Source organism: Acomys minous (genome assembly GCF_964271855.1).
Source record: "Acomys minous genome assembly, chromosome: 2".
NCBI lineage: Eukaryota > Metazoa > Chordata > Mammalia > Rodentia > Muridae > Acomys > Acomys minous.
This window is the reverse complement of record NC_140484.1, coordinates 27,308,453-27,330,760: the sequence shown is the minus strand read 5'-3', so window position 1 is coordinate 27,330,760 and position 22,308 is coordinate 27,308,453. Positions and strand designations below refer to the sequence as shown.

The window sequence follows — 22,308 nt, the reverse complement described above, 5'->3', positions numbered from 1 at the left end:
GACCCCGGACAATGCTCCATAAACTGAACTTGGTGCATAAAAGCTTGTAATTGAAGCTCTCAGGGGATGGGAGGCGGAAGGATCAAAAGTTCAAGGTAATCCTCAGCTGTGAGGTGAGGTCAGCCTGGGCTACAATGACCCTGTTAGAACGGGAAGGAGGGGGAGTGGACAGAGGGAGCAAGAGAGCATTGCAGACTAAAATCATACCAGGCAGGGGCTCAAGAGATGGCTCAGTGGTTGAGAGCTTCATCTGCTCTTCTAAAGGACCTGGGTTCGAGTCTCAGCACCCACATGGCAGCTCAAAACTGTCTGTAACCCCAGTTCAAGGGATCTGGCGTCCTCACAACAATGCACATAAAATAAAAAAAATTTTTTTAAAAAATCATACCAGGCAAAAGCTGGACTGGGTTCAGTTACACGCTAAAGCCACCATTCAGTGTTATCTGGTCACACACCCGTTGTCATTATTTCCCAAGTTCGCGAAGCATCAGGAAGCTAATGACAATGCCACGAGGCCCCTGAGTAAATCTGCTTAGCTCACTTAGTCTCCAAAGAGCATTTCCCCCTCCTTTATATCACTAATTACAGCTCTCAGTCCACTGGGTCCCTATTACCACAGTGTTTTGAGTGGTTACTAAAAAATAAGGAAAATTTTTCATATTCATCCCTTGGTTTAAATAAGCCATGCAATTAAAGCCTGGAGAGTAAAATCCTCATCGTGGGATGTACCTTTTTATTTAGAGTCTCACATTTTAAAACATGTTTTGTTATAAAATTCTGTTCTGCTGTGACTCTTATTTTTCTAACCCACACTTATTGCTTACTTATTTGCCTGGCACCAATACTGGGGCAGCCTACGCATTAGCTCACCCAGTCCTTCCCCGGTCACTAACAAGTGTGTGAACAACTGTCCAGAGGGAGCTTACTCAGCTGAGGTAAGTCTTTAGAGAGTCACTCACAGACGCAGCTAAGAGCTTGCTAGTGCTCCATGTTAAGCTGTTGATTTCACAGAGGGTGCAAGGCTTAATGCCAAGTGGCAAGCCCAGTTGGCTCAGGTAGCTCACGATATATTACCACCTCATTTGTACAATATTTTGGCAGCCGTCTACCACTAATATCTCAAGACAATAATAATGAATTCAAATTAGAGGCGTTCCTCGGCACTTTTTTTTCTCTTTTGCATTTTTTTATTAATTTATTCTTGTTACATCGCAATGGTTATCCCATCCCTTATATCCTCCCATTCTTCCCTCCCACTTTTTTTTTTTTAAGAGCAAATGGTATAAATGAGTGGTTATATTCTGTTCCCACTATCAGACACATTTTCCTTCCTTGGGGTGACGGAAGTAAATATGTTTTCCTTGTGTGGGCAGTAGTTTTTTATGGCTTAGCCTTACTACTTTGCCAGCATTCAGTGAATGTGGACTGAATGGTTTGTCTCCATGCAGGTTGGCAATATGTGAGACAAGTTGTAAGCATCATTTGTAGATGATAAAAGGAAACTAGAAACTAGACCACCAATGGTTTGTTGTTCTTTTTTTAAACAGAGTAAAAAATCTGACCCAACTGGCATGCAAGGCTTAAGGATGCAGGCCACCAGATCTCTTTCCACTTCACTGGAAAGGAAGACTGACTAGAATGCTGACATCATTTGGGGAGGGGGTCACTTTCTCCTAGCCTAGCACAGAGAAGTCCAAGGGTTTTGTCAGTCCTGGGTCAGCATCCTAAGGCTGGGTGGTCAGAAGGCCTGGCTTCCCATCCATAAAAGCCCGCTGTGGAAGAGCGTGGAGGGCATGTTCCTTGTGCAGGAGAACAGTGGCTGGCTATATTGCAGAAAGGAAAAGTAAAGTTTTTCCTGGGGGAAGAATGGCACTATTTAAACAAAAGGAATAATGGTCCTGTGCCTTCACCATGGGTCCCTAGACAAACCTGTGTTCTTTCCTATTTTTCTCGGTGTTGAAACAAAGTGTTGTGAGCATCGCCTGTGTTGCTAACTCTCATTGGGAAGGTAAATTCTTTGGGGACTCGGAAGGGTACACTGTAAATCTGATGGAGTTAAATGGAGAAGGGGAGCAGCAGTTTATACGGGACCTTTCCATAATGCACCCCAGCTCTGTCCCACAGTACACTGCGGAGTAGCTGGCACCCTTAGACTTGTTTGCCCTGTTTTCAACCAGCTCACCCCCTCCCAGTTAATAGGCTAGACATAAATATATATATATATATATATATATATATATATATATATATATATATATATATATTAACTGTGAGACTGGAGACTATTTGGTTATTTAAACACATGTTTAAATTTTTTCTTTGTAGGTACAGAGTAATGAAGTAAAGAAATTTAAATGATGGGTTCACACTGAAAATTCTTTTCCTGGGGGCTATTTGGAAAGTCGTATAAACTTTAAAAGATGTGGCTTTTAGCAAATGTCATTAATAGGCAATAAATATTAGCTTGGATAAGGCCCTGTGGTTAGGTTTAGTAACAGTAGTCTTTGGATTCAAACCCAACATTTCACCTTAATAGTACAAGGCTTTATTTGTTCCAGTGAATGAATGCATGCACTCAAGAATAAGTGTCCTTAGAAAGAACTGCTGCAGCTTACATGTAACTCTAGACCTTGCCTTGTTCATTATGTAACTGCTTCACAGCATGAGTTACAAGATCCCAAAGGGCAACAAGCTCTGGGCCAGTTCTGGGATGTGCTAGAGGTTTCTTTGGCATTTCCCTGGCCCAGCAAAGAATTTTAATCATGTATGGTTCAAGGAGCCCGTGTCATAAACACCGCCTGATTACCAGAACCAATTGAAAAAACAAACCAGAACAAAAGCCTTAAGAAAACACACAGAGGTAACACGCACCATCTACAGCAGACCACCGGCAAGGTAAGCATTGGGGCGCCACTGTGGTGATCCAGATTCAACTCTAACTGTGTGGAGGGAGTCACAGAGTTCAGGAGCCTCAATTTGATGTGTGTTTTGTTTACGTGAGGGAAACTGCCGCCTTGTAGTAGAGTAGGGCTCCTCTGGGTATATGTGGTTCTTTATTTCATCATGCTTGTCGAGGTTTTATTCACGCCGTTATCCTAGCAGCTCTCTTTAAACAGTTCTCTCTCATCAGAGAAAGATGAAGCAAATGGTCAGCCAGTAGATTGTGGAGGAAACTTCCAGAGAACACTTCTCAGAGCAGAGAGAAGCTAGAGCTATCTGCACAGCCTTTCAAAGGAAGGGCTCTTCTTACCAGTGCTAAAGTCATTGTGAACTGAGCTATAAAGTGGCCCCATTTTCTCTAGAAGACCTTGTGTTACAAACTGTTATAAACATGTGAATCAGCCGGGCACGGCGACGTATGCCGGTAATCCCAGCACTTGAGGAGGCAAAGGCAGGCGGATCTCTGTGAGTTTAAGGCCAGCCTGGTCTACAAAACTAGCCCAGGGCAACCAAGTCTACACAGAGAAACCCTGTCTCAAAAAACAAAGAAACAAACAAACTATATATGTTTGTGTGTGTGTGTGTGTAGATATTATTCTGTTTGTAAAGATCTGTGGAGCTTTCTTTATTTAAGTCCGTTTACATTTAATTTAACTTATGAGGGGTGTGCAGTGCTTTGCCATAAGTGGAGGTCAAAGGACAAACTGTGGGAGTCAGTTCACTCCTTCCGTTATGTGTGTCTCGGGATTTGAACTCAAGCCCATAGGCTTGGTAACAGATATGTTTGCCCACTGAGCCATCTTGCAAGCCCACTTTGTAAATTATTCTTTCTCTAAAAATCCATAGGGAGGATGTCTGTGAATTCTGTGACTATCCGGGTTTTTTTTATTCCAGATGCATGTCTGACTGCTGCCCAGAACTGAATTTGTGCCTTTCCTTGATTTCTGTGCTTGCAAGCTCTGCACACACTTCACTTATATCCCTGGCTTGTTTTCCCTTTTCTTCTGCCTTCTGATTTATGAAGTTTTGCTGTACATTTTCAAGGAACTGTGTACGACCCCCGAAAGTGTGGAAGTGAGTTCTAAATGCATTTGGATTTTCATTCAAGTTATAAATGCATTTGACCTTCAGTTGCAGACCTCCCAGGAGCCTTCTCTTGCCATCCCATGCCTAAGAGCTCTCTGCTTTCTGTGTTCTATTTGGGCTTTCCCAGGGTCCTGTATCCATTCACAGGATCGAAGACCATGAGTACATGACGCTAGTGAGCACTGAGGACTTCCTGGCTGAGGTTTCTACCTTCCCAGAGGCTTTTCAAGAAGGCTCATGACGTAGTTCACATGTCACTAGACTCCGGAGAGTTCAAAGTTGCAACCTTAAAAGGGGAAAATATATTTTATATCTGCAATTGAAATTTAATGTATTATAAGCAGAGACAGAAAAATATAGAAATGTTAATAGTATTTATAGCCATGTCGCCGATAGAAACCATAGATGTTTGCACACCGTGCATACTATTGCAGATACTACAGAATATCTCAGCTCTTAATTACTATAGAGTTAAGATTGTTGCTATAGCTCCCTACAGACAGCTAGGTCTTGTCAATCAATGTTCATAGATAAGTATATTTATTACCAGGGCATAACTTAAATGCTCTGACAGTTGCAATTCTGTTTTTACTTTTGCAACCCTTTGTGTTTTCTGCACTTAGAAACATTTTTTTTCTAAGAAGGGGTCCTAGGATAACAAAGATTTATTTTTGTTTTGTATTTTATTGAGGCAAAGTCTTGCTTTATCTTCCAGGCTACCTTCAAACTAATGAGATTCCCCTGCCTCAGCGTCCTCCCCTTGCAAATGCTAGATTACGGACATATGCCACCACTCCCAACTCCCAAAGGGATTCCTGATTCAAAAACGAGTGAAAACTATTTGTGCAAGCATGGGGATATGCATATACTTTACACATAGTTTTACAAGTTCTCAGAAGCCCCTGAGGAGGCCAGCATCTGGAGACTGAATTAAAGAACCCTTGCTTTACTAGTTAAGCTTCCTAGTGGCCGGTCATATGAGGGAGAGTTTTTTGTTTGTTTGTTTGTTTTTTATGTGTGTACATTTGTCACCTGCACGTATATCTGTGTACCATACGCATGCAGTGCCTACAGACACCAGAAGAGGAGTTTGGATGCTCTGAAAGTGGTGTTACAAATGGCTTGAGCCATCATGTGGGTGCTAGAAATCAAAACTGGGTCCTCTGGAAGAGCAGCCAGTACTCTTAACCACAGGCCTCGTCCCAGTTTTAACCCCCTCCTTCCTCTCCTCCCCTCTTTCCCCCTCCCCCCTCCTCTACTCCTCAGAAAAGGGAGGCCCCTCCCATCGGACCACCCTAGCACATCAAGTTACATCAGGATCAAACACACCCTTTTCCTGTTGAGGCAGACCAGCCAAGGGGAAGTGATCAAAGAGCAGGCAAGAGAGTCCATGTCAGAGACAGCCCCTGCGCCCCTTATTAGGGGACCCACATGAAGACTAAGCTGCCTCTCAGATACATATGTGTAAGGGGCCTAGGTGCATCCAGTTCATGCATGGTTCTTGGTTGGTGCTTCAGTCTTTGTAAGAGCACACGCGCGCGTGCACACACAAACACACACACACACACACACACACACACACACACACACACACCGCCACCGACCCATGCCCAGGTTAGTTGACTCTGTTGGTCTTCTTGTGGAGCCCCTGTCCCTTCCAGGTCCTTCTATCCTTCCCCTAACTCTTCCACAAGGCTCCCCGTGCTACACCTAATATTTGACTGAGTCTCAGCATCTGTTTCAATCCGCTGCTGGGTGGAGCCTCTCTGAGGAGGTACATTTACACAATGGACTGTGACTCGGCTATTAAAAAGAAGGACATCATGAAATTTGCAGGCAAATGGATGGAACTAGAAAATATCATCCTGAGTGAGGTAACCCAGACCCAGAAAGACACTCATGGTATGCACTCACTTATAAGTGGATATTAATAGTGCCCCTATTTGACCACCTTCCCTTGGTGGGGAGGCCTGGTGGCACTTAGAGAAAGGATAAGCAGGCTACAAGATGAGACTTGATAGCCTATGACCATATAGTAGGGGAGGAGGTCCTCCTTGGTCATAGACCTAGGGGAGGGGAAAAGGGTGAAAGTGGGAGAGAGGGAGGAATGGGAGGATACAAGTGATGGGATAACAATTTAGATATATGGCTGGAGAGATGGCTCAGTGGTTAAGAGCACCGCCTGCTCTTCCAGAGGTCCTGAGTTCAATTCCCAGCAACCACATGGTGGCTCACAACCATCTATAATGTAATCTGATGCCCTCTTCTGCAGATAAAGCACTCATATACAATAAATAAAATAAATAAATCTTTAAAAAAACAATTTAGATATAATCTCAATAAATTAATAAAATAAAAATAGGTGGATATTAGCCATATAGCACAGGATAACCATACGACAATTCACAGACGCAAAGAAGGTAAGTGACCAGAGGCTCAAGGAAGGGTGCTTGATTCCCTTACTTACTTTTTAAGTCTCTTTCACATGATTTTCTTAGAGGAACTGATTTGCATCGCCCTCATAGTCATAGTTTTGGTGCTGCTGGCAGCAATTATTTAGTATTGCCTCTCTCTCCCCTTTATGCCAGTCCCCTTGGCCTGTGTGTGTCCCATGGTGCTCAATAGTTTTCAGTGGCAAGTTAAACACCTATCATTTCAGAACTGAGTTATAGTTTGTACTAAAGGTGTTTCTGTTTTGGCTTCTCAAAATATACTAGGCATATGTTTCCTAGATTTAGAACTGGTAGGAAGCACAAACCAGTCGTGTCATTCTGTGCCTGTATTCAGTCTAGTATGTTTATTATTCATATACAAAGAAGCCAAGGTTTATCTGAGAACATATTGCCCGTTGTTATGTGTTACAGACTTGAAGTTAGACATCATATCTACCTGATGAGTTTCTGCTTTCTGTTCATTGTGCTGGTCATCTGGTTGCGTCTCTTACTTTCTTAAGATCCAGCTAAGAGCATAAATATTATGCCCTGTGTTTCTGGACCTTACCAAGCCTGTATCCCATTCATGAGCATCTGGTGGACCTTGTCTGTGCTGGGACAAAGCGACAGTCCTTAAAAGCTGATGAGGAAGTTCCTCAGTCCAGCCTGGCTTGATTCTTCATAGAAAAGGGAAGGTCCGTAATGTGCCAGGGCCCAGCCAGGCAGTGGCCAGTGGCTTCTCTCTGCTTCAGAATGCTTTCTTTTTTCCTTCACCAGAGCTCTCTGAGTCACCACATTCCCCATAGAAGGTGTAAAACTAAACCACGAGCTGTTGACACTCGTCTTGTCTTACCGTGCCCGAAGGAGCTCTTCCTCATCAGCTGTCCTTGAGTCTTTCTCTGTAAATTTTCTCTGTTCTCCTGTGACAACGTAGAGTGAGTAGCTGTGACTATTACACAATGTGCAAGATCCCACGACTGACCTGTAAGCGTTGGGATGGGAATAACTCTATAAGAATTCCCTTAGCACATCTGGCAGACTTGAATGTTGATGACCACACTGGAGGAATCTTGCAGAGGCGATCTTGTTGTTCTCTAATGAGTTAGTTTAATTCTGCCATGTATAAGGGAAAAAAGCTCTGTACCTCAAGGCAGAAATAGTTTAGCTCACCTACTGCCTGTCATCTAAAACTACTTATAATCTTTGTACCTTTTCATCTGAACTAATAGGTCCCTGGCACTGCTTTAATGGATCGTGGCTGTTAATTCTATCCCATGAGGTATAAAAATTAATGTTACCTAATACAGCTGTGATCTTCATAAAGGTTATTGACTCTCGGTGCATGAAAAAAAAACCCAAAAGATAGGTATGTGGTATAGGGGTTGAGGCTTGCTCGGATTGGATAATTCAAACTTATAACAATTTTTAAAATATATTTATTTTCGTGTGTGTGTGTGTGTGTGTGTGTGTGTGTGTGTGTGTGTGTAAGAAAGAGAATGGAGGCTAGAAGGAGGTGTCATGCCTTGGAGCTGGAGTTACAGGCTGTAAGCTGCCACCCAAGGTCAGAGCTGGGAGTTGAACTCAGGTCCTCAGGGAGAACACCGAGCACTTCTAAGCACTGCGCCATGCCTCCAGCCCCTTGTATCAGTGCTCAGTGGTGGGTTTTCTGCTCTCGATGATGATTGGCATTTGGAGGTGGCCAGTACCTTCTTTTAGTTTCTTCTTCCTTTCATATTATTCTGTAGTGAATTTAGTTACACTGTTTTGAAAAACAAATGAGTATGTAGGTGAAATTTAAAATTTGTGCTCTCTCTTTCATTTTCCTTATATACATCTCTGAATGGAAAAATGCCAAGATACTTTGGGACCAGAAATGAAAGGTGAAATGGGTAGTCTACAGGAACTGGGGTGGGTGCCAAGTCCCTCCACCACACTATGTCCCTTTCCATCAGTCTATAGGTGGCAATTTAGCTAGCAAGGATAAGGCGTGAGCTGAGATTTTTACCCCTCTTACAATCAACTTGCCATAGGCTCGAGGATGCTAGCAGAAAACAGAAGTTTCTGGGTCGGAAACACTGGACTTTACTGCTCATGGCCTGGCAAGAATTATGATCACCTGTACATGCGTCCTCTGTTTGCTCCCAGCCTCCCTAGAAACAGCATGAACATGGCATTCACATGCCCACACAAACACTCAACTTGTTTCAGGAAAGAAGGCATAAATACAACCTCAGCCTGAACCTGAACCATGAAAAGACAGAATAAGTGACAATTAGGCCCACTCACAAGTTGTGCAGGAACATAATACGCTTGGAGAATCATTTGTCCATCTCTTGAATTGTGAATAAAAACGTCCACATATAGACTTCTGCAAATGTAGGTGAAGTTTAAAGGCTAAAAGTAATTCTTGGTGCTTTAAGACTCTTAGCGGAGTTTATGGGGTGTGTATTTATTTGTTATTGATTATATTATTAGCCCTGGATCAGGCCTATCTAACTCAGCTGGGATCAAAAGTCACTGTGGTCACAAACTCCATTTTCCTATCTGGCCCACTATTGTAAGGGCAAGTTATTGGTCAACTGAGATTAGGGACATAAATGAATCAGCACATTCTGTTCTTACTACTAACAATTGCCTGCAGCTGTCAGCATGTCACCTTGGCACTCTCCATAGGGGCTTTGTTAGGTTCCCAGGTTTGGGAAGTGGCACCATTACTTTCTTTCTCACTGGAGTGAGTCTCTGTGTTTGTTCTTTAGCCTCGGTGTTACACTGAAATCCATTTGAAGCCTCTGCTGTGCCAGTCTCAGCTGAAAATTGGAATTGGGTGTTCAGTCTTGGCGTTGGCACCTGGCTAATGAAGTGTGTGGCAGGAACAAGCTTTCATTCATCAATGGAACACAGTGGGTTTCTGTTTCACAGTTGGGGTGGACCAGTAGGAGACATGGTGGGCATACTAAAGGATGAATTGGCACCCTGTTAGGAAGGTGTTAAGTCTCTCCTGGGTTGCCTTGAAATACCCTGTTTTTGTAGCACCAATGACCCATATTTTATTGACCCATATTTTATGACTTTTTATTTAAAGATAACATACATGCTTGAAATATGTAAACTCTGGGTACACTGCTCACTAGATTTGCATGAAGTGAGTGTGCTTGTATAACCAGCACTCAGGTGAGGGAACAGCCTTCCCTCCTGCCTCCTTCTTGATCAGCGTGACTGTTTTCAACTCTCTTAAACAGAATTCAACTTTGCAGAGTCTCCTGTGTTTGTCTCCTTTTGCCCTGCACTATACTTATGCACATATATTACATAGATTGATTGTGGGTGTACATCCCTGCTACTGGTCCTCAGTTGGACTGATTTTGTCCCATGTTGGGGGAGGTGCTGACCTTGGGATTTTATAATCTCCACAACTGGGCTAGGAAAGATGTAGGATGCTTCTAACCATCCCACAGCACAAGCAAGAGTCATCAGGCACAAAACACAACCATCGCTGAGATGGAGACACAAGTCGATCTTCTGTCACATGAATATTATTTTGCTCATTTACCTGTGTATTCTTAGAGCCTAGCTTGTGTACTTGTCAGCACTGTGAAATCTGGACATGGCTTTGAGCTTCTTGAATGCATATGTTTACACAGAAATGAAGGAGAAGACTACCAAGCAAGCAGACAGCACTTGGGCAGCACACACCAGGAATCCCAGCACTTGGGAGTCAGAAGACAGAATAGTGTCAGAATGAGCTAGCATGGGCCATATAACGAGATTCCCTTCCCAGTAAAAAGACTCACCAGCTGTGAGGAACTGTAATAGTGCAACAGGTGTCGGGGTGAAATGCGTTGTTGTGTATGACCACCTCACAGTCAAAATTTCAGAGTTTTGGAGAGTTCTAAGAATTTTGAGGAGATTCTAAGTTAGAGAGAGAAATGAAGTAGTCTCACATGCTTTTCATCAAAGAAGGAAAGGGCCTCTCTCTCGCACATGTGTGTGCCCATGTGTGTGGTGTGCCCGTGTTTGTGCGTGTATATGTGTGTGCATGTGCATGTGGAGGCCAGACATGAGACCTCTCGCTGAACCTGGAGCTCACTGATTTGCCTACACTGGCCAGCCAGCAATCCCTGGGGGGGGGGGGGGGGAGTCCTCCTGCCTCTGCCTCCCCAGCAGTGGGCACACAGGCATATGTCATCATGCCTGATTATTTTTTTAAACTGAGTGCTCAAAAATAGACATGGATCTCCATGTTTGCATGAGACCTTTACCAACTGGGATAGTTCTCCAGCCCCCTAAGATGACAGTCACCACTCGTGTGTACAATGTGTTTGTGTACACACTCATGTATGTGCACATGGGCTCACACACATGTAAAAGGCAGAGTTCGGCATCCAGTGTCTTCCTCAGTTCCTTAGCTTTTGAGACAGCGTTTTGATGAACAGAAAGCTGCCCGTTGGACTCCACTAACTAGCTCACAAGCTTCAGAGATGCTCTGGCCTTTTCCTCCTAGCCCAGCAGTTACAGGCACTGCCACTGCTGACTTTTTATGAAGGGGCTGGGGATCCGAACTTGGGTCCTTGTTCTTGTGCAGCGCACGATTTACTGGTAGATTTCTCTCTCTGACCCTGAAGGGACTTTTCTTAAAGACAACGTCACTGAGCGGTAATTTTCATACCATACATTCACTCACTTTAACTAGAAAATCCAAAGATCCCTAGAGAAGTTGCAGACTTGTGCAGCCGTTGCCTTGATTTTAGAAGCTGTCTCTTGTACCATGAGTCCCCAGACCCTTGTACAATTGTTCCCCAAGACCCAAGAAACTGCCAGCATTTCCATCTGCAGATAGTTTCCTTTCTCATTCGTGGAATGATAGAATATGTGGTCTTCTGTGTAAGTCTTAGCACATTTTCAAGGCTCACCACAGAGAGGCAGGTGTCCAGACCTCATTCCTTTTTTATGGTGGAGTATAGACAGATTTTTTTTTAATTTGGTCCATATACAGGTTGATAGACATATGGGTTGGTTCCAATATGAATTCTTGTGAGGAAAGTTCACCAAGGATTTTGGAGTATAGCTAAATGCTGGCAAAGCCAGCAATTTGGCCAATGTCCTCTACTTTCTCCTGCCACCAAGAAAACAGGAACATCACTGTGGACTTGTTGATGTAATTCATGTTCATAATTTCTGTTAGTTTTTTTTAATTGAAATTATAAGTGGAAATCTTAGTAATCAAATCATCATATTTTAGTTTAAAATTAAAGTGGCTCTCCATTGCCATTCTTTCTTACTTTATAGTGAGTGATAGGAGGGTTGGCCCTAAAGTTTCTGGCTGCTAGTAATGTGTGATTATTAGTGACTCACGCCAGTCAGCAGCCAACTACACTGCTTCCACCTTAAAGAACTGGCATGAAATGTTACCCTTTAGGTTTTAGCTATCCAACTGAGTTCCCTATTGGTTGTGTCCATTCCATTTGTATCCAATAAAGCATTCATAAAAGCTTGACATCTGTGTAAATAACGGGCAGGGGGAATGCCTTGTATTTTACAGAACACAAATAAGAAATAGAGAGAAAGAAGATGAGAGAGAGATATGAAAATGTTGCTTACCATATCTGTTTCCACTTTGACATTTGTCCAAGAAAAGGTCTTTGCTTCAGCTTGGCTGGGATCTCCTGACCCTCAGTTTACAGAAGAGCAAAGGTAGCAGTCTCTCCTCCTCCCACAGCCTTGTGTCACACGCCTGTTATTCTAGCTCTGCTGAAGAGGTAACAGGATCACAAATTTGAGGTCACTCTGGGCTATGTAGTGAGTTCAAGAAAGGCTTGGACTACATAGCACGATGGTGTTTAAAACAATTTTGTTTTCAAGTTAAAAAAGCAATTTCATTCTGGGAAGAGTTTTCACCTTAAGTCCTTGGGAATTATTGGAGTTTTAGGATTAAGTCTTTAAAACCATTTTGTTAGACAAAAAATATGAAATATGGCACTTAAAATGCTCACTGCAAACAAGCATGAAAAAGTGAAAAAAAATATTCCCAGCTTTGGCGCCAGGCCATCTGCCTCATATGAAAACGTAGACAGTATAGGTTTTAGAAGTGGGGGTGGTGACATTTCTCTTTGTCCTCCCTGGGTGGGTGGGTAGCAGGAACTATTATAAGAAAGCATGTAGGAAATTGTGGGCAATTTGAGAAATTCTTAAGTAGATCTGAGCCAGTAAAGGCTTCTTCTCCTTTACTGACAGCCTCTACTCTCCATTCAGGATTGAAAGCAAAAAGAGCTTGAAACCCATAGATACCATTTGGGCCTTTCCCCCTTGGGGTCTGAGGATATGGCCGAGTGTTCCAAGGTGTGCGGCTGCTCATAGGTGATCTTGACCCAGACACACACCCATCCACAAGGTATGTTTTCAAATGTGGTCTCAGTGTAAGTGTAGGAGACTGTGCCTTGGCTCACCAGGCCTCTGCCACTCTAGAAGGAAACCATCATCAGTGGGAATTTGCAGGAGAGACCTAGGTGGCTGCTCCATGCACCAGCAGAATTGTGGTTGAAAACAATTTGTCTTTGATGTGGATTCATGAAGGTTTAAACCCAGGGTATCATTACAAGCTATTTTAAACTTCTCCTATTTATTCAGATGCAATTGCTTCTGCCTGCTGTGTGTCACTGGGGGAGAACGAAGTTGACCTGTAGCCTGCATAGGCTTTTTTGGTCTACTTACTGTACATACTGTACCAGCACATGTGGACAAAAGGTAGCAAAATAAAGTTGCTCGATGATTTAATTACAGGATCGATGAAGAATGAAGCCAAAGACCTGGGGTGATCCTGTTTGGATGTGTTGTTGTTGCTATTGTTTGTTGTTAATTCCTACTCTACACCCCCAGATTCTTGTCTGGGCATGAAGGATAATTACTGTCCCAGATAGATAGATAGATAGATAGATAGATAGATAGATAGATAGATAGATAAGATGTTTAACACATCTGAATCCTAGGAGATCCTTCGCAGTCTCCATAGGGTTTCTCACTTCCAAAGCATGTTTGGAAGTTGAACTGGTTCCCGCCAGGAGATGGTCCTGTCGTTAGGCTGTGGTATCTTTGCTCCTTCTCTTTCCCTTCCACTTTTACCACATGGAGAACGAAGAACCCGAAGGATGCTTTTTGTTTTGTTTCACTTTCCTTTTCTTGATTGAGAAATTCCCTCAACCCATGTGGCACATTCATTTTAATGTTTATAGGAAAAGAAACGCCAAGCCACATTTTGTTTTGTTTTGCTTTAGCTATAAAATCTTCACAAAAGCATGTTTCTTGCCATTTCGTCCTGAGACACATTTGTCCAGACCCGCCGGACAATCCACTGAGACTCACGGACCCCTAGGGAGAGAATTGGGGGACAAGAGATGCAAGGAATGGACAGCAAGTCAAAGAGTCTGATCAAGCTGACAAAATTTTATTTTTCTCAGGCTGCTTATAAGCACAAGGCAGGATGTGGGGTGGGGGCAGAGGGGGACCGAGGATGACAGTGAGGTCAGCCCCCTACTGCTGCACACCGCAATGTTCCCTTCATGGTCAGGTAGCCCTGCGCAAATGGACTGGAGCTAACCTAGGTGAAACAGATCTCTATCTGGTTATTGAGGAAGCTGAAGACAGGAGGTCTCCTGGAGAGTTCTCTGAGAGGTCACCGAAAGAGAGGGAGCAGGAGAGGTTTTTGTCAAGTAGAACACAAGGGGTCCAAATGGCCATATTTGCTGAAAGCGTCCCCATCATCCCCCCTTTCTTGTATACAACGAAAACAGAGAGGGGGAAGTAGAGGCCTGATCCCCCTCAGGTGATGGGCGTTGCGTTAAAAGGTCAATGTTCAGTCTCTCTGGACTGACCATGTCCTCAACCTCCCGGGCACTTTTGCGGGGGAAAGGGGGGCATCTGGTGCCATGGTTTCGCGCCAAACCTTTATGCAATCAGGCATGCTTCTCAGGAGTTTGCCAAGGAAGGAGTGTGGGCCGAACTCCCTGCAGTGCTAAGCCTCGCACCCTCTCGATGGTCTTTGGGGGAGTGATGATCTTTGGTGGGCTTCATCCTCACAGTCAGCCTCAGCCAGGCGCAGAGAGTGAATCTGTAAAGGTTTTGCCGCGAGGTCTTCAAACTGCCTCTTTATTAGAGAGGTCAGTTGAGCAAAGGCCCAGGGACCGAAAGATATCAGGAGTAATAGACCAAGAAGTGGTCCGAGAACAGAGGGAAGAAGAGTGGACAGCCATGGAGAAGTAGAGAACCAGTTGTTATACCAGCTTTCGCTTTTCTCCCTCTCTGTCGTTTTTCCAATCCTTCTCGTACTCTACGCATGTTATCCCTTACCACCCCGAATTTATCTGCAAAAAAGCAGCATTCTTCTTTTAAAGCGGCACAGAGCCTGTTTGGGTGCCATTTTACATAAGTCAGGGGTCAATGAGTCAGGATACCAAATAACAGGAGAAATCCGAGAGGAAGACCAGACAGGATCACCCCTCTCGGAGAGAACTACCCTAGTTCAATTCCAGGGATAATGGATGTTGGTCTGAGGTCGTTCCAATCCAAGCATGTGAAGCAGAGGGCCCATCAGGAGGAACAGGAATAACAGGCACATCGTCATCAGGGCTGGCTGGATTGTTCTTATGTTCTGTGGAGACAGAAAAGGATGGAGCCTCAGCAGGAGTATTGTCCTCCATGCTGGGCGATGGGTTAACTTGTCGAAGAAGTCTTTCAGGGAGCCATCGAGGACCATTTTCCTCAGTATCAAAAATGCAAGCCGAACCTCGGCCCCAAGTGAGGATTGGGTCGGGGTCCTTCCATTGACCCGTCAGGGGATCTTTCCAGCGGGCCAGAGCATGACCATGTTGAGAGCCAGAGTGCCATAAACAGTCAGCAGCTGACTTGTTATTTTGGTCAAGGGTAAGGAAATTAAGCATGAAGGGCACATGTGAGAGCCAATTATGGGGGGTAGGTGTAGGGTAGAGTGTTGGAGAATGGATTTTTAATTTATGGAGGGTGTTTTTAACTGATGTGCCCGCTCGACAATGCCTTGGCCTTGAGGATTATAAGGAATGCCTGTAATATGCTTGATGCCAAGGGAGGCACAAAAGGCCTGGAATTTATTACCAGTGTATCCTGGGCCATTGTCAGTTTTAACAACTTTAGGGAGGCCCATCACGGACAGACAACGAAGCGTGTGGGTAACAACATCCTTAGAGGCCTCACCCGACAAAGGAGAGGCAAAAATGAAGCCACTAAAGGTATCAACAGTGACATGAAGGTATCTGAGTTTGCCAAAAGGGGGAAAATGAGTAACATCCATTTGCCATAGGGTATTAGGGAGCAATCCATGTGGGTTACCACCCAAGTGGGGAACGGGAAGATGGGAAACACGAGTATGACAACCCTTTACTATCTCCCTTGCCTGTTCTCTAGTGATTTTATACATAAGACGCAGGGTGGTGGCATTGAGATGATGAGGGGAGCGGGCGTGCTTTGCCTGGGTTAATGGATCGAAAAGGGTTAAAGCAAATGCGTCAGTACAGGTGGCTGCGTCTGCCAGGGCGTTGCCTTCTGACAAGGGGCCAGGAAGGCTAGTGTGAGCTCGGAGATGGGTAAGAAAGAAAGGAGGGGTATGAGTCTGAATGTACTGTTGTATCTCAGCAAATAAGGAGGAGGCCCGTGAAGAGGCTTTAATGTAAGGCACAGTTTCCAACAAGGGACCAGAATGTGCCACATATGCACTCTCTGTATATATATTAAGAGGATCATGGGGAAAGGTTTTGAAAACCTGGAGCATAGGAAAGAGCTCAACCAATTGGGCTGAGGAGAGGTTGGTAACAAAGGTGTGTGTTTCTCCATTAATCACATAGGCTGCACGGCCATTTGAGGAACCATCAGTAAACACCAGAAGGGCATTTACGAGTGGCCTGTGAACTGGTTTTTTGTTTTTTTTTTTTGGAAAAACGAAGGGGTGAAGTCGGGCAAACCCAATGAGGGGATCTTCAGGATAATGATTATCAATCTGTCCTGCAAATGAATCAAGGGCGGTGCCCCAATCGAAGGAAGTTTGGAGAAGCCAGTTTACTTGATCTGCCATATATGGCGTAACTATTAAATCAGGTTCCTTACCAAAGAGCTGTCTGGACATCCTTCTTCCTTTTACTATGAGTTGGGCAAGCAACGAAGCATAGGTGGCAAGGACCTTTGAGGGGGAGGAGGACAGAGGGACCCAAAGGAGGGGAGTTCCCCTGGCGGGAGAATGGGATGAACCCTCCAGAAAACTCCAATGGGAGAATGCGTGGCAGCACAGAGTATATACACGAGAGGCACATGGGGAGCAAACTGAAAGGTGGACTGTGATTGTATAGCTTGGTTGATTAAGGTAAGGGATTCTTTAGCCTCAGGTGTAAGTTCTCTGGGGGAGGAGGGGTGAGAATCTCCCTTTAGTAACTGGTAGAGGGGCACCAAAGCTTCAGGAGGTATCTTTAAATGAGGCCTAAGAAATTGTAGGTTTCCTAGAAATTTTTGATAATCATGGAGCGTTTGAAGAGATGAGGTTCGTACCTCAAGCTTGGGGACATGGACCTGTTGTGACTTGAGTTCATACCCCAGATACATGAAAGGTTCAGACATTTGACTCTTTTCAGGAGCCACCTTAAGTTTAGCGGCAGAGAGAGCACACTGAAGCTGTTGAAAACAGGCGAGAAGCCCTTGTGGACAAGGACCTGCCAAGAGGATGTCATCCATATAATGAAGGATATAAATAGAAGGCCAAGCATCCCGCACGGGTTGTATAATATGTCCCACAAACTTTTGAGCCAGGGTAGGGCTGTTAGACATCCCCTGGGGCAGTAGCTTCCATTGATATCGTGACATAGGTTGTTGGAAGTTAATCTGAGGGAGACTAAAGGCAAAGTGACTACAATCCTCCGGATGGAGGGGTATAGTGAATCCTTAAGGTCGATAACTATCTTACGGAAATCACGAGGGATGGCAGAGAGGAGAGGAAGGCCAGGTTGCAATGCTCCCATTATTACCATGGCCTTATTTACTGCTCGTAAATCTTGTAGAAGTCTCCATTTGCCTGATTTCTTTTTAATAACAAATATAGGAGTGTTCCAGGGTGAGTTGGAGGGCTCAATATGTCCAGCAGAAAGCTGTTCCTGCACTAACAGCGTAGCCGTATCAAGTTTTTCTTTGGAAAGGGGCCATTGGTCAACCCAAACTGGAGATGAAGACTTCCAAGTAATCTTGTCTGCATGTAGGGGTGCAGTTATGGCAAGGCCCCCTAGAAAAAAGGGTAACCAAGTCCTTCTCTTCTTCTTTTTGGAGAGGTCTCTATGGGTGCTGTCCTGCCCTGGGCATGAGTGCCCAGTCCCTGACCTGGTAGATACCCTTGGTTCATCATGAGTTTCGTTATTGTTTCATTGGGGCTAAGCATCAACACATTCACTTGAGACAAAATATCTCTGCCCCAGAGATTGACAGGAAGGCCTGGGATAACGAAAGGAGTGACCTATCCTGAGTTGCCTTCCTGATCCGACCATCTGATTGCAGAAGCACTAATGAGGGGATTTTGAGAATGTCCAATGCCCTGCAAATGGGTCATTGATTCTGTCAAGGGCCAATGTTTTGGCCAATGCTCATATGCATTGTGGCATCAGCTCCGGAATCAAGGAGCCCTTTAAATGACCTCCCATTAAGAAACAAAGTGAGCATAGGTTTGGAGGGAGAAATCTTTTGCACCCAGAATGCCTCTGTGGATGGAGGGTCAAGATTGCGGGTTTTAGCTAGTGCCCTAGAGGGCCCAGGCTCCAGAGGGAGGAGGAGGGCCTGTGCCAGGCTTTGACCAACAGGGATATATACGGGTTCCTGTAGGGCAGAGACCAAGAGTTGGTACTCTCCTGAACAGTCAGAATCAATGGCACTGGGATGAACTTGAATGCCCTTCAAGGCAGAAGAGGCACGCCCAATGATTGGACCAAAGGTATTAGCAGGCAAGGGACCAAATATTGCAGTAGGAAGTAATCTAGTTCCTTCCTCAGGTGTTAATACTGTGCTGGTGGTGGTACAGAGGTCCAATCCTGGGCTGTTTTCACTTGGTCGCCAGAGATCTGAAATGGACTGTGGGCTGACAGCGGGGGACATTGGGAGTGGTGCCCCGAGGCTGGGGTGAATGTCAATGCTGGGTTTTGGGGTGGCATGTTGGCCAGAATGAACCCAATTCCTCTGGGGCTCGCTCGGTTGATGGGGGCCAGAGGTTGCCCCCGAGGGAAGTTTCCCGACCCACGAGGAGAAGAATGTTGCCCTGTAAATCAGTCTTGGAGCGGCACTCAATAGCCCAGTGACGTCCCCGTTTGCAACGTGGGCAGACTGTGGCTGGTTGGAGCCAGGCAGTCAAGGGTATGTTAGTTAGTCTACCTGAGAGGAGAGTTTGGGCACTTTTCAGGGTCTTATGGGGCCGGAGGCATTCCCTGGCAAAGTGCCCAGGCTGGCCACAATTAAAGCAGGCACTTTGCAAAGGACGAAACCCAAGACCAGCCCTCTGAAGGGCGACTCCAATGGCCAGGCCTATTGCATGACTAGGCCCTATACCTGCACAAAGTCGGACGTAATCAGAAAGAGTTCCTTTCTGGTGGAGCTTAAGAACGTCCTGACATGTCGGGTTAGCATTCTCAAAAGCCAACTGCTTGATAAAAGGATTTTCCGGATCCTGAGGTCCAAACAAGCGGCTCGCAGTTTCATTAAGGCAGCTGATAAAATCACTATAAGGTTCCTCAGGGCCCTGTCTGATTTTTGTGAGAGCGACGGAGGCATAGCCACGTGAAGGGAGCTTTTTCCAGGCACCAAGGGCGGCTTGTCTCATCTGCACCAGGAGGCCAGGAGTATAAGCAATTTGTTCATTGAGGGTATCAAAGGGGGAGTCACCCAATATTTTGTTTGCGGTCCAATCTCGAGTGCCTTCATTACGGGCATTTCTTGTTGATAAGTCTTGTGCCGCCTCCTGGAATTCAGCCTTCCATATTACAAAGTCTCCTCCTTCAAGGGAGGTATGGGCAAGTTGTTTAAATTCATTAGGAGTGAGCCAGGCCTCTGTAGAAGCCTCCAACAAGGCCAGAGTAAAGGTGCTGTTGCACCATATTTTCTCACAGCTGCTTTCATTTTCTCTATAACAGACAAGGATAGAGGAGTATAGACCAAAGGATGCTCCTCCACAGGAGCTCCCAGATCGCCCGCAGTGCCCTCCTTGGCCTCTCCCTCGTCCGTTCACTCTCCTTCCGGCCCCTGGGAGAATGTCCTGATGTCTGGCGAGCAGGTGTTGCACCCCCACTAGGAATAGTCATACCGCTACGAAGTGAAAGTGGAAAAGCATGTGTAGTGTGGGGTGGCCGCTCAGAGAGTGCCTCACCATCCAAAAATGAAAGACCAGCGAGCTGTTGGTCCAGATCCCTAAGTGTATTAAGGAGAACAATTTGTTCCTGTCGGTTACGGACTAGCTCAGAGAGGGTCGAGAGGTCAGCAATGGTGACCGTTCGTGCCTGACAGAGTGGAGAGTTGGCAGCAAAAATCTGATTAAGTGGCTGGGGACCATAGGGAGCGGAGGGTGAAAAGGAGGGAAACAGGAAAGAAACAGAGAGAGGCTTAGGATCCCCAAAATTTTTTGTTTTAGGGTTAGCTAAAGTTGAGGAGGGAGTGTCATCAGGTTTTGCCTCCTTAGACACAGTTAGGGTCGCCTCCAATTTCACAGGTGGCCAGTCAGAGTTATGGTATTGTGCGGCCTCTTCTTCCAGGGAGGCAGCATCGCCAGGGTCAAGAGGTTCATCATCTCCAAAATCAATGAGGGAAGGATATATTGTTGCAGTGCCAGTAAGCAGAGGCAAAGGGCGAGACAGGGCAGGCGGGGAGAGGGGAACAGAGGAATTGGAACACCCACCAGCCGTCTCCGAGTCAGGACTCAGCTTGTGGGTCTGGCTCCCTTCAGGAGTCTGAGGCTGGGACCGAGAGGTCACAGACGGCGACCGGGAGCAGCGATGGAGGAGTTGCTCTCCTTCCTCAATTACATTTTTGACATCAGGCCAATCATGATGAGTCTTAAGGACTTCATTAATGCGATTCCAGTAACTAAAAGCCGTCACAGGCACCTTTTCAGGACCGAAAGTACGATAATAATCCTGGAGACAATCCCCAACCCTTCGCCACTTTTTCTCACTAATAGTTCATTCTTGTGGAAACCATGGACAGATATCAGCTAAGAATTTTAAAAACCTAATACGATCCTTCTTTTTAACTTTAGTTCCTCGCGTCTTGAGTGAATCTTTAAGCCCAGAAACAAAGAGATCATGTCGAGAAATGGCTTGTCCCATAATGAAAGAGAGATTTATGATATTCACTAGAAACTTATGACATGCACCGCCTGCAACTCACCAATTGCCTGAGAACCGCTCAGGAGACTCCAAGTCTTGAATGCCGGCCTTTCCACTGATAGTGGGGCGGTGCTCTCTCCAAGGGCATCGCGTCGAGCCCCACGTTGGGAAGCGCCAGTTGTCCAGACTCGCTGGATAGTCCACTGAGACTCACCGACCCCTAGGGAGAGAATGGGGGGACAAGAGACACAAGGAACGGACAGCAAGTCAAAGAGTCAGATCAAGCTGACAAAATTTTATTTTTCTCAGGCTGCTTATAAGCACAAGGCAGGATGTGGGGTGGGGGCAGAGGAGGAACGAGGGTGAGAGTGAGGTCAGCCCCCTACTGCTGCACACTGCAATGTTCCCTTCATGGTCAGGTAGCCCTGCGCAAATGGACTGGAGTTAACCTAGGTGAAACAGATCTCTATCTGGTTATTGAGGAAGCTGAAGACAGGAGGTCTCCTGGAGAGTTCTCTGAGAGGTCACTGAAAGGGAGGGAGCAGGAGAGGTTTTTTGTCAAGCAGAACGCAAGGGGTCCAAATAGCCATATTTGCTGAAAGCGCCCCCATCACACATTCAGGTAGGAACTACAGAAAAAAGAAGCGGGCATCAAGAAGTGTTGGGTATATAAGCGAAGGGATATAAATGTGTCCTCACTCTCCACTCTGTTCGCCATCTGATATGAGGTCCTTTGATCTTGTGTCTTCCCCCGAGCATTTCAGACCAGTGTGGACGTTTTCTAATTCTGCCAATGTCCTAATGATTTGGTGCAGTGACAGAAGTGCATGGGACACCCCAATGCCTCCTCCTGTCAGGGGCCCACCCCTTATCTTACCAGTGGCTACATGCTTGCTAGATGCCCAGAGGGCATCATGGTCCTTGCTTCCTGATCTGGAAAATAAGGGGTAATTTTTAAGACTTTCCAGTCTAGATGGGGGAAAAGAATTAGTAACACGGGTGATTAGGAATATATTTATAGCTGTGTTTTAATATGTGCTTTTACCCAAGCAATTTATTAAAGGTGTACTGTCTGCCCTTTGTAGAGCATGTCCTTTCCATGTGCTCTTTGCCACTCTAGAGTCTGTGAGGTGTGCCAGGCAGAAGGAAAATGGCAGATTTCCAAACAAAACAAAGCAGGTGGCGGGGTGGGGGGGCGCCTTTACTCATTGGTTGGCAGAGGGGGAGGGTGGAAAGTCTGAATTCAGGGTTCTGGAGTGTGAGGCTGCATTCTCTCCTACTCAGAGCCGTTCACACCCCACTCACAAACCTTCACGGGCTCCGGACGCCATTCATTACACCCTGCCTGGCGAGCTGCTTGGCAGCGAATTTCAAGGCCACGTGTTGAAGCTGAATACTCTCAACATCAGATACCATGTCTTGAGGGACATGGTTACCTAAACTCTGAAAAAATTTATTATGTCTGCAACTTCCAAATGAACTGTAGAAGA

The 22,308-nt window shown here is 45.4% G+C and overlaps 1 protein-coding gene and 1 long non-coding RNA gene across 3 annotated transcripts in view; one reads left to right on the top strand and one right to left on the bottom strand.

Annotated features, from left to right (window-relative positions):
* The window catches only part of PAPSS2 (3'-phosphoadenosine 5'-phosphosulfate synthase 2), a 73,527-nt gene that overhangs the window by 8,109 nt on the left and 43,110 nt on the right, over window positions 1–22,308 (top strand). Inside the window, exon 1 of one of the 2 annotated variants that reach the window (XM_084772239.1) lies at window positions 16,756–18,441. The exons of the other annotated variant lie outside the window; for it this stretch is intronic. Within the exon in view, the coding sequence (XP_084628365.1) occupies window positions 18,397–18,441 (45 nt within the window). The 5' untranslated portion in view covers window positions 16,756–18,396. Of the gene's footprint in view, window positions 1–16,755; window positions 18,442–22,308 lie in introns of those variants that run through there. 2 annotated transcript variants of the gene reach the window in all.
* LOC311592194 lies at window positions 13,876–21,875 on the bottom strand. The gene is made up of 2 exons (XR_014777332.1): window positions 20,880–21,875; window positions 13,876–15,099 (listed from the first exon to the last, which is right to left on the bottom strand). It is a non-coding gene; the product is annotated as an uncharacterized lncRNA (long non-coding RNA).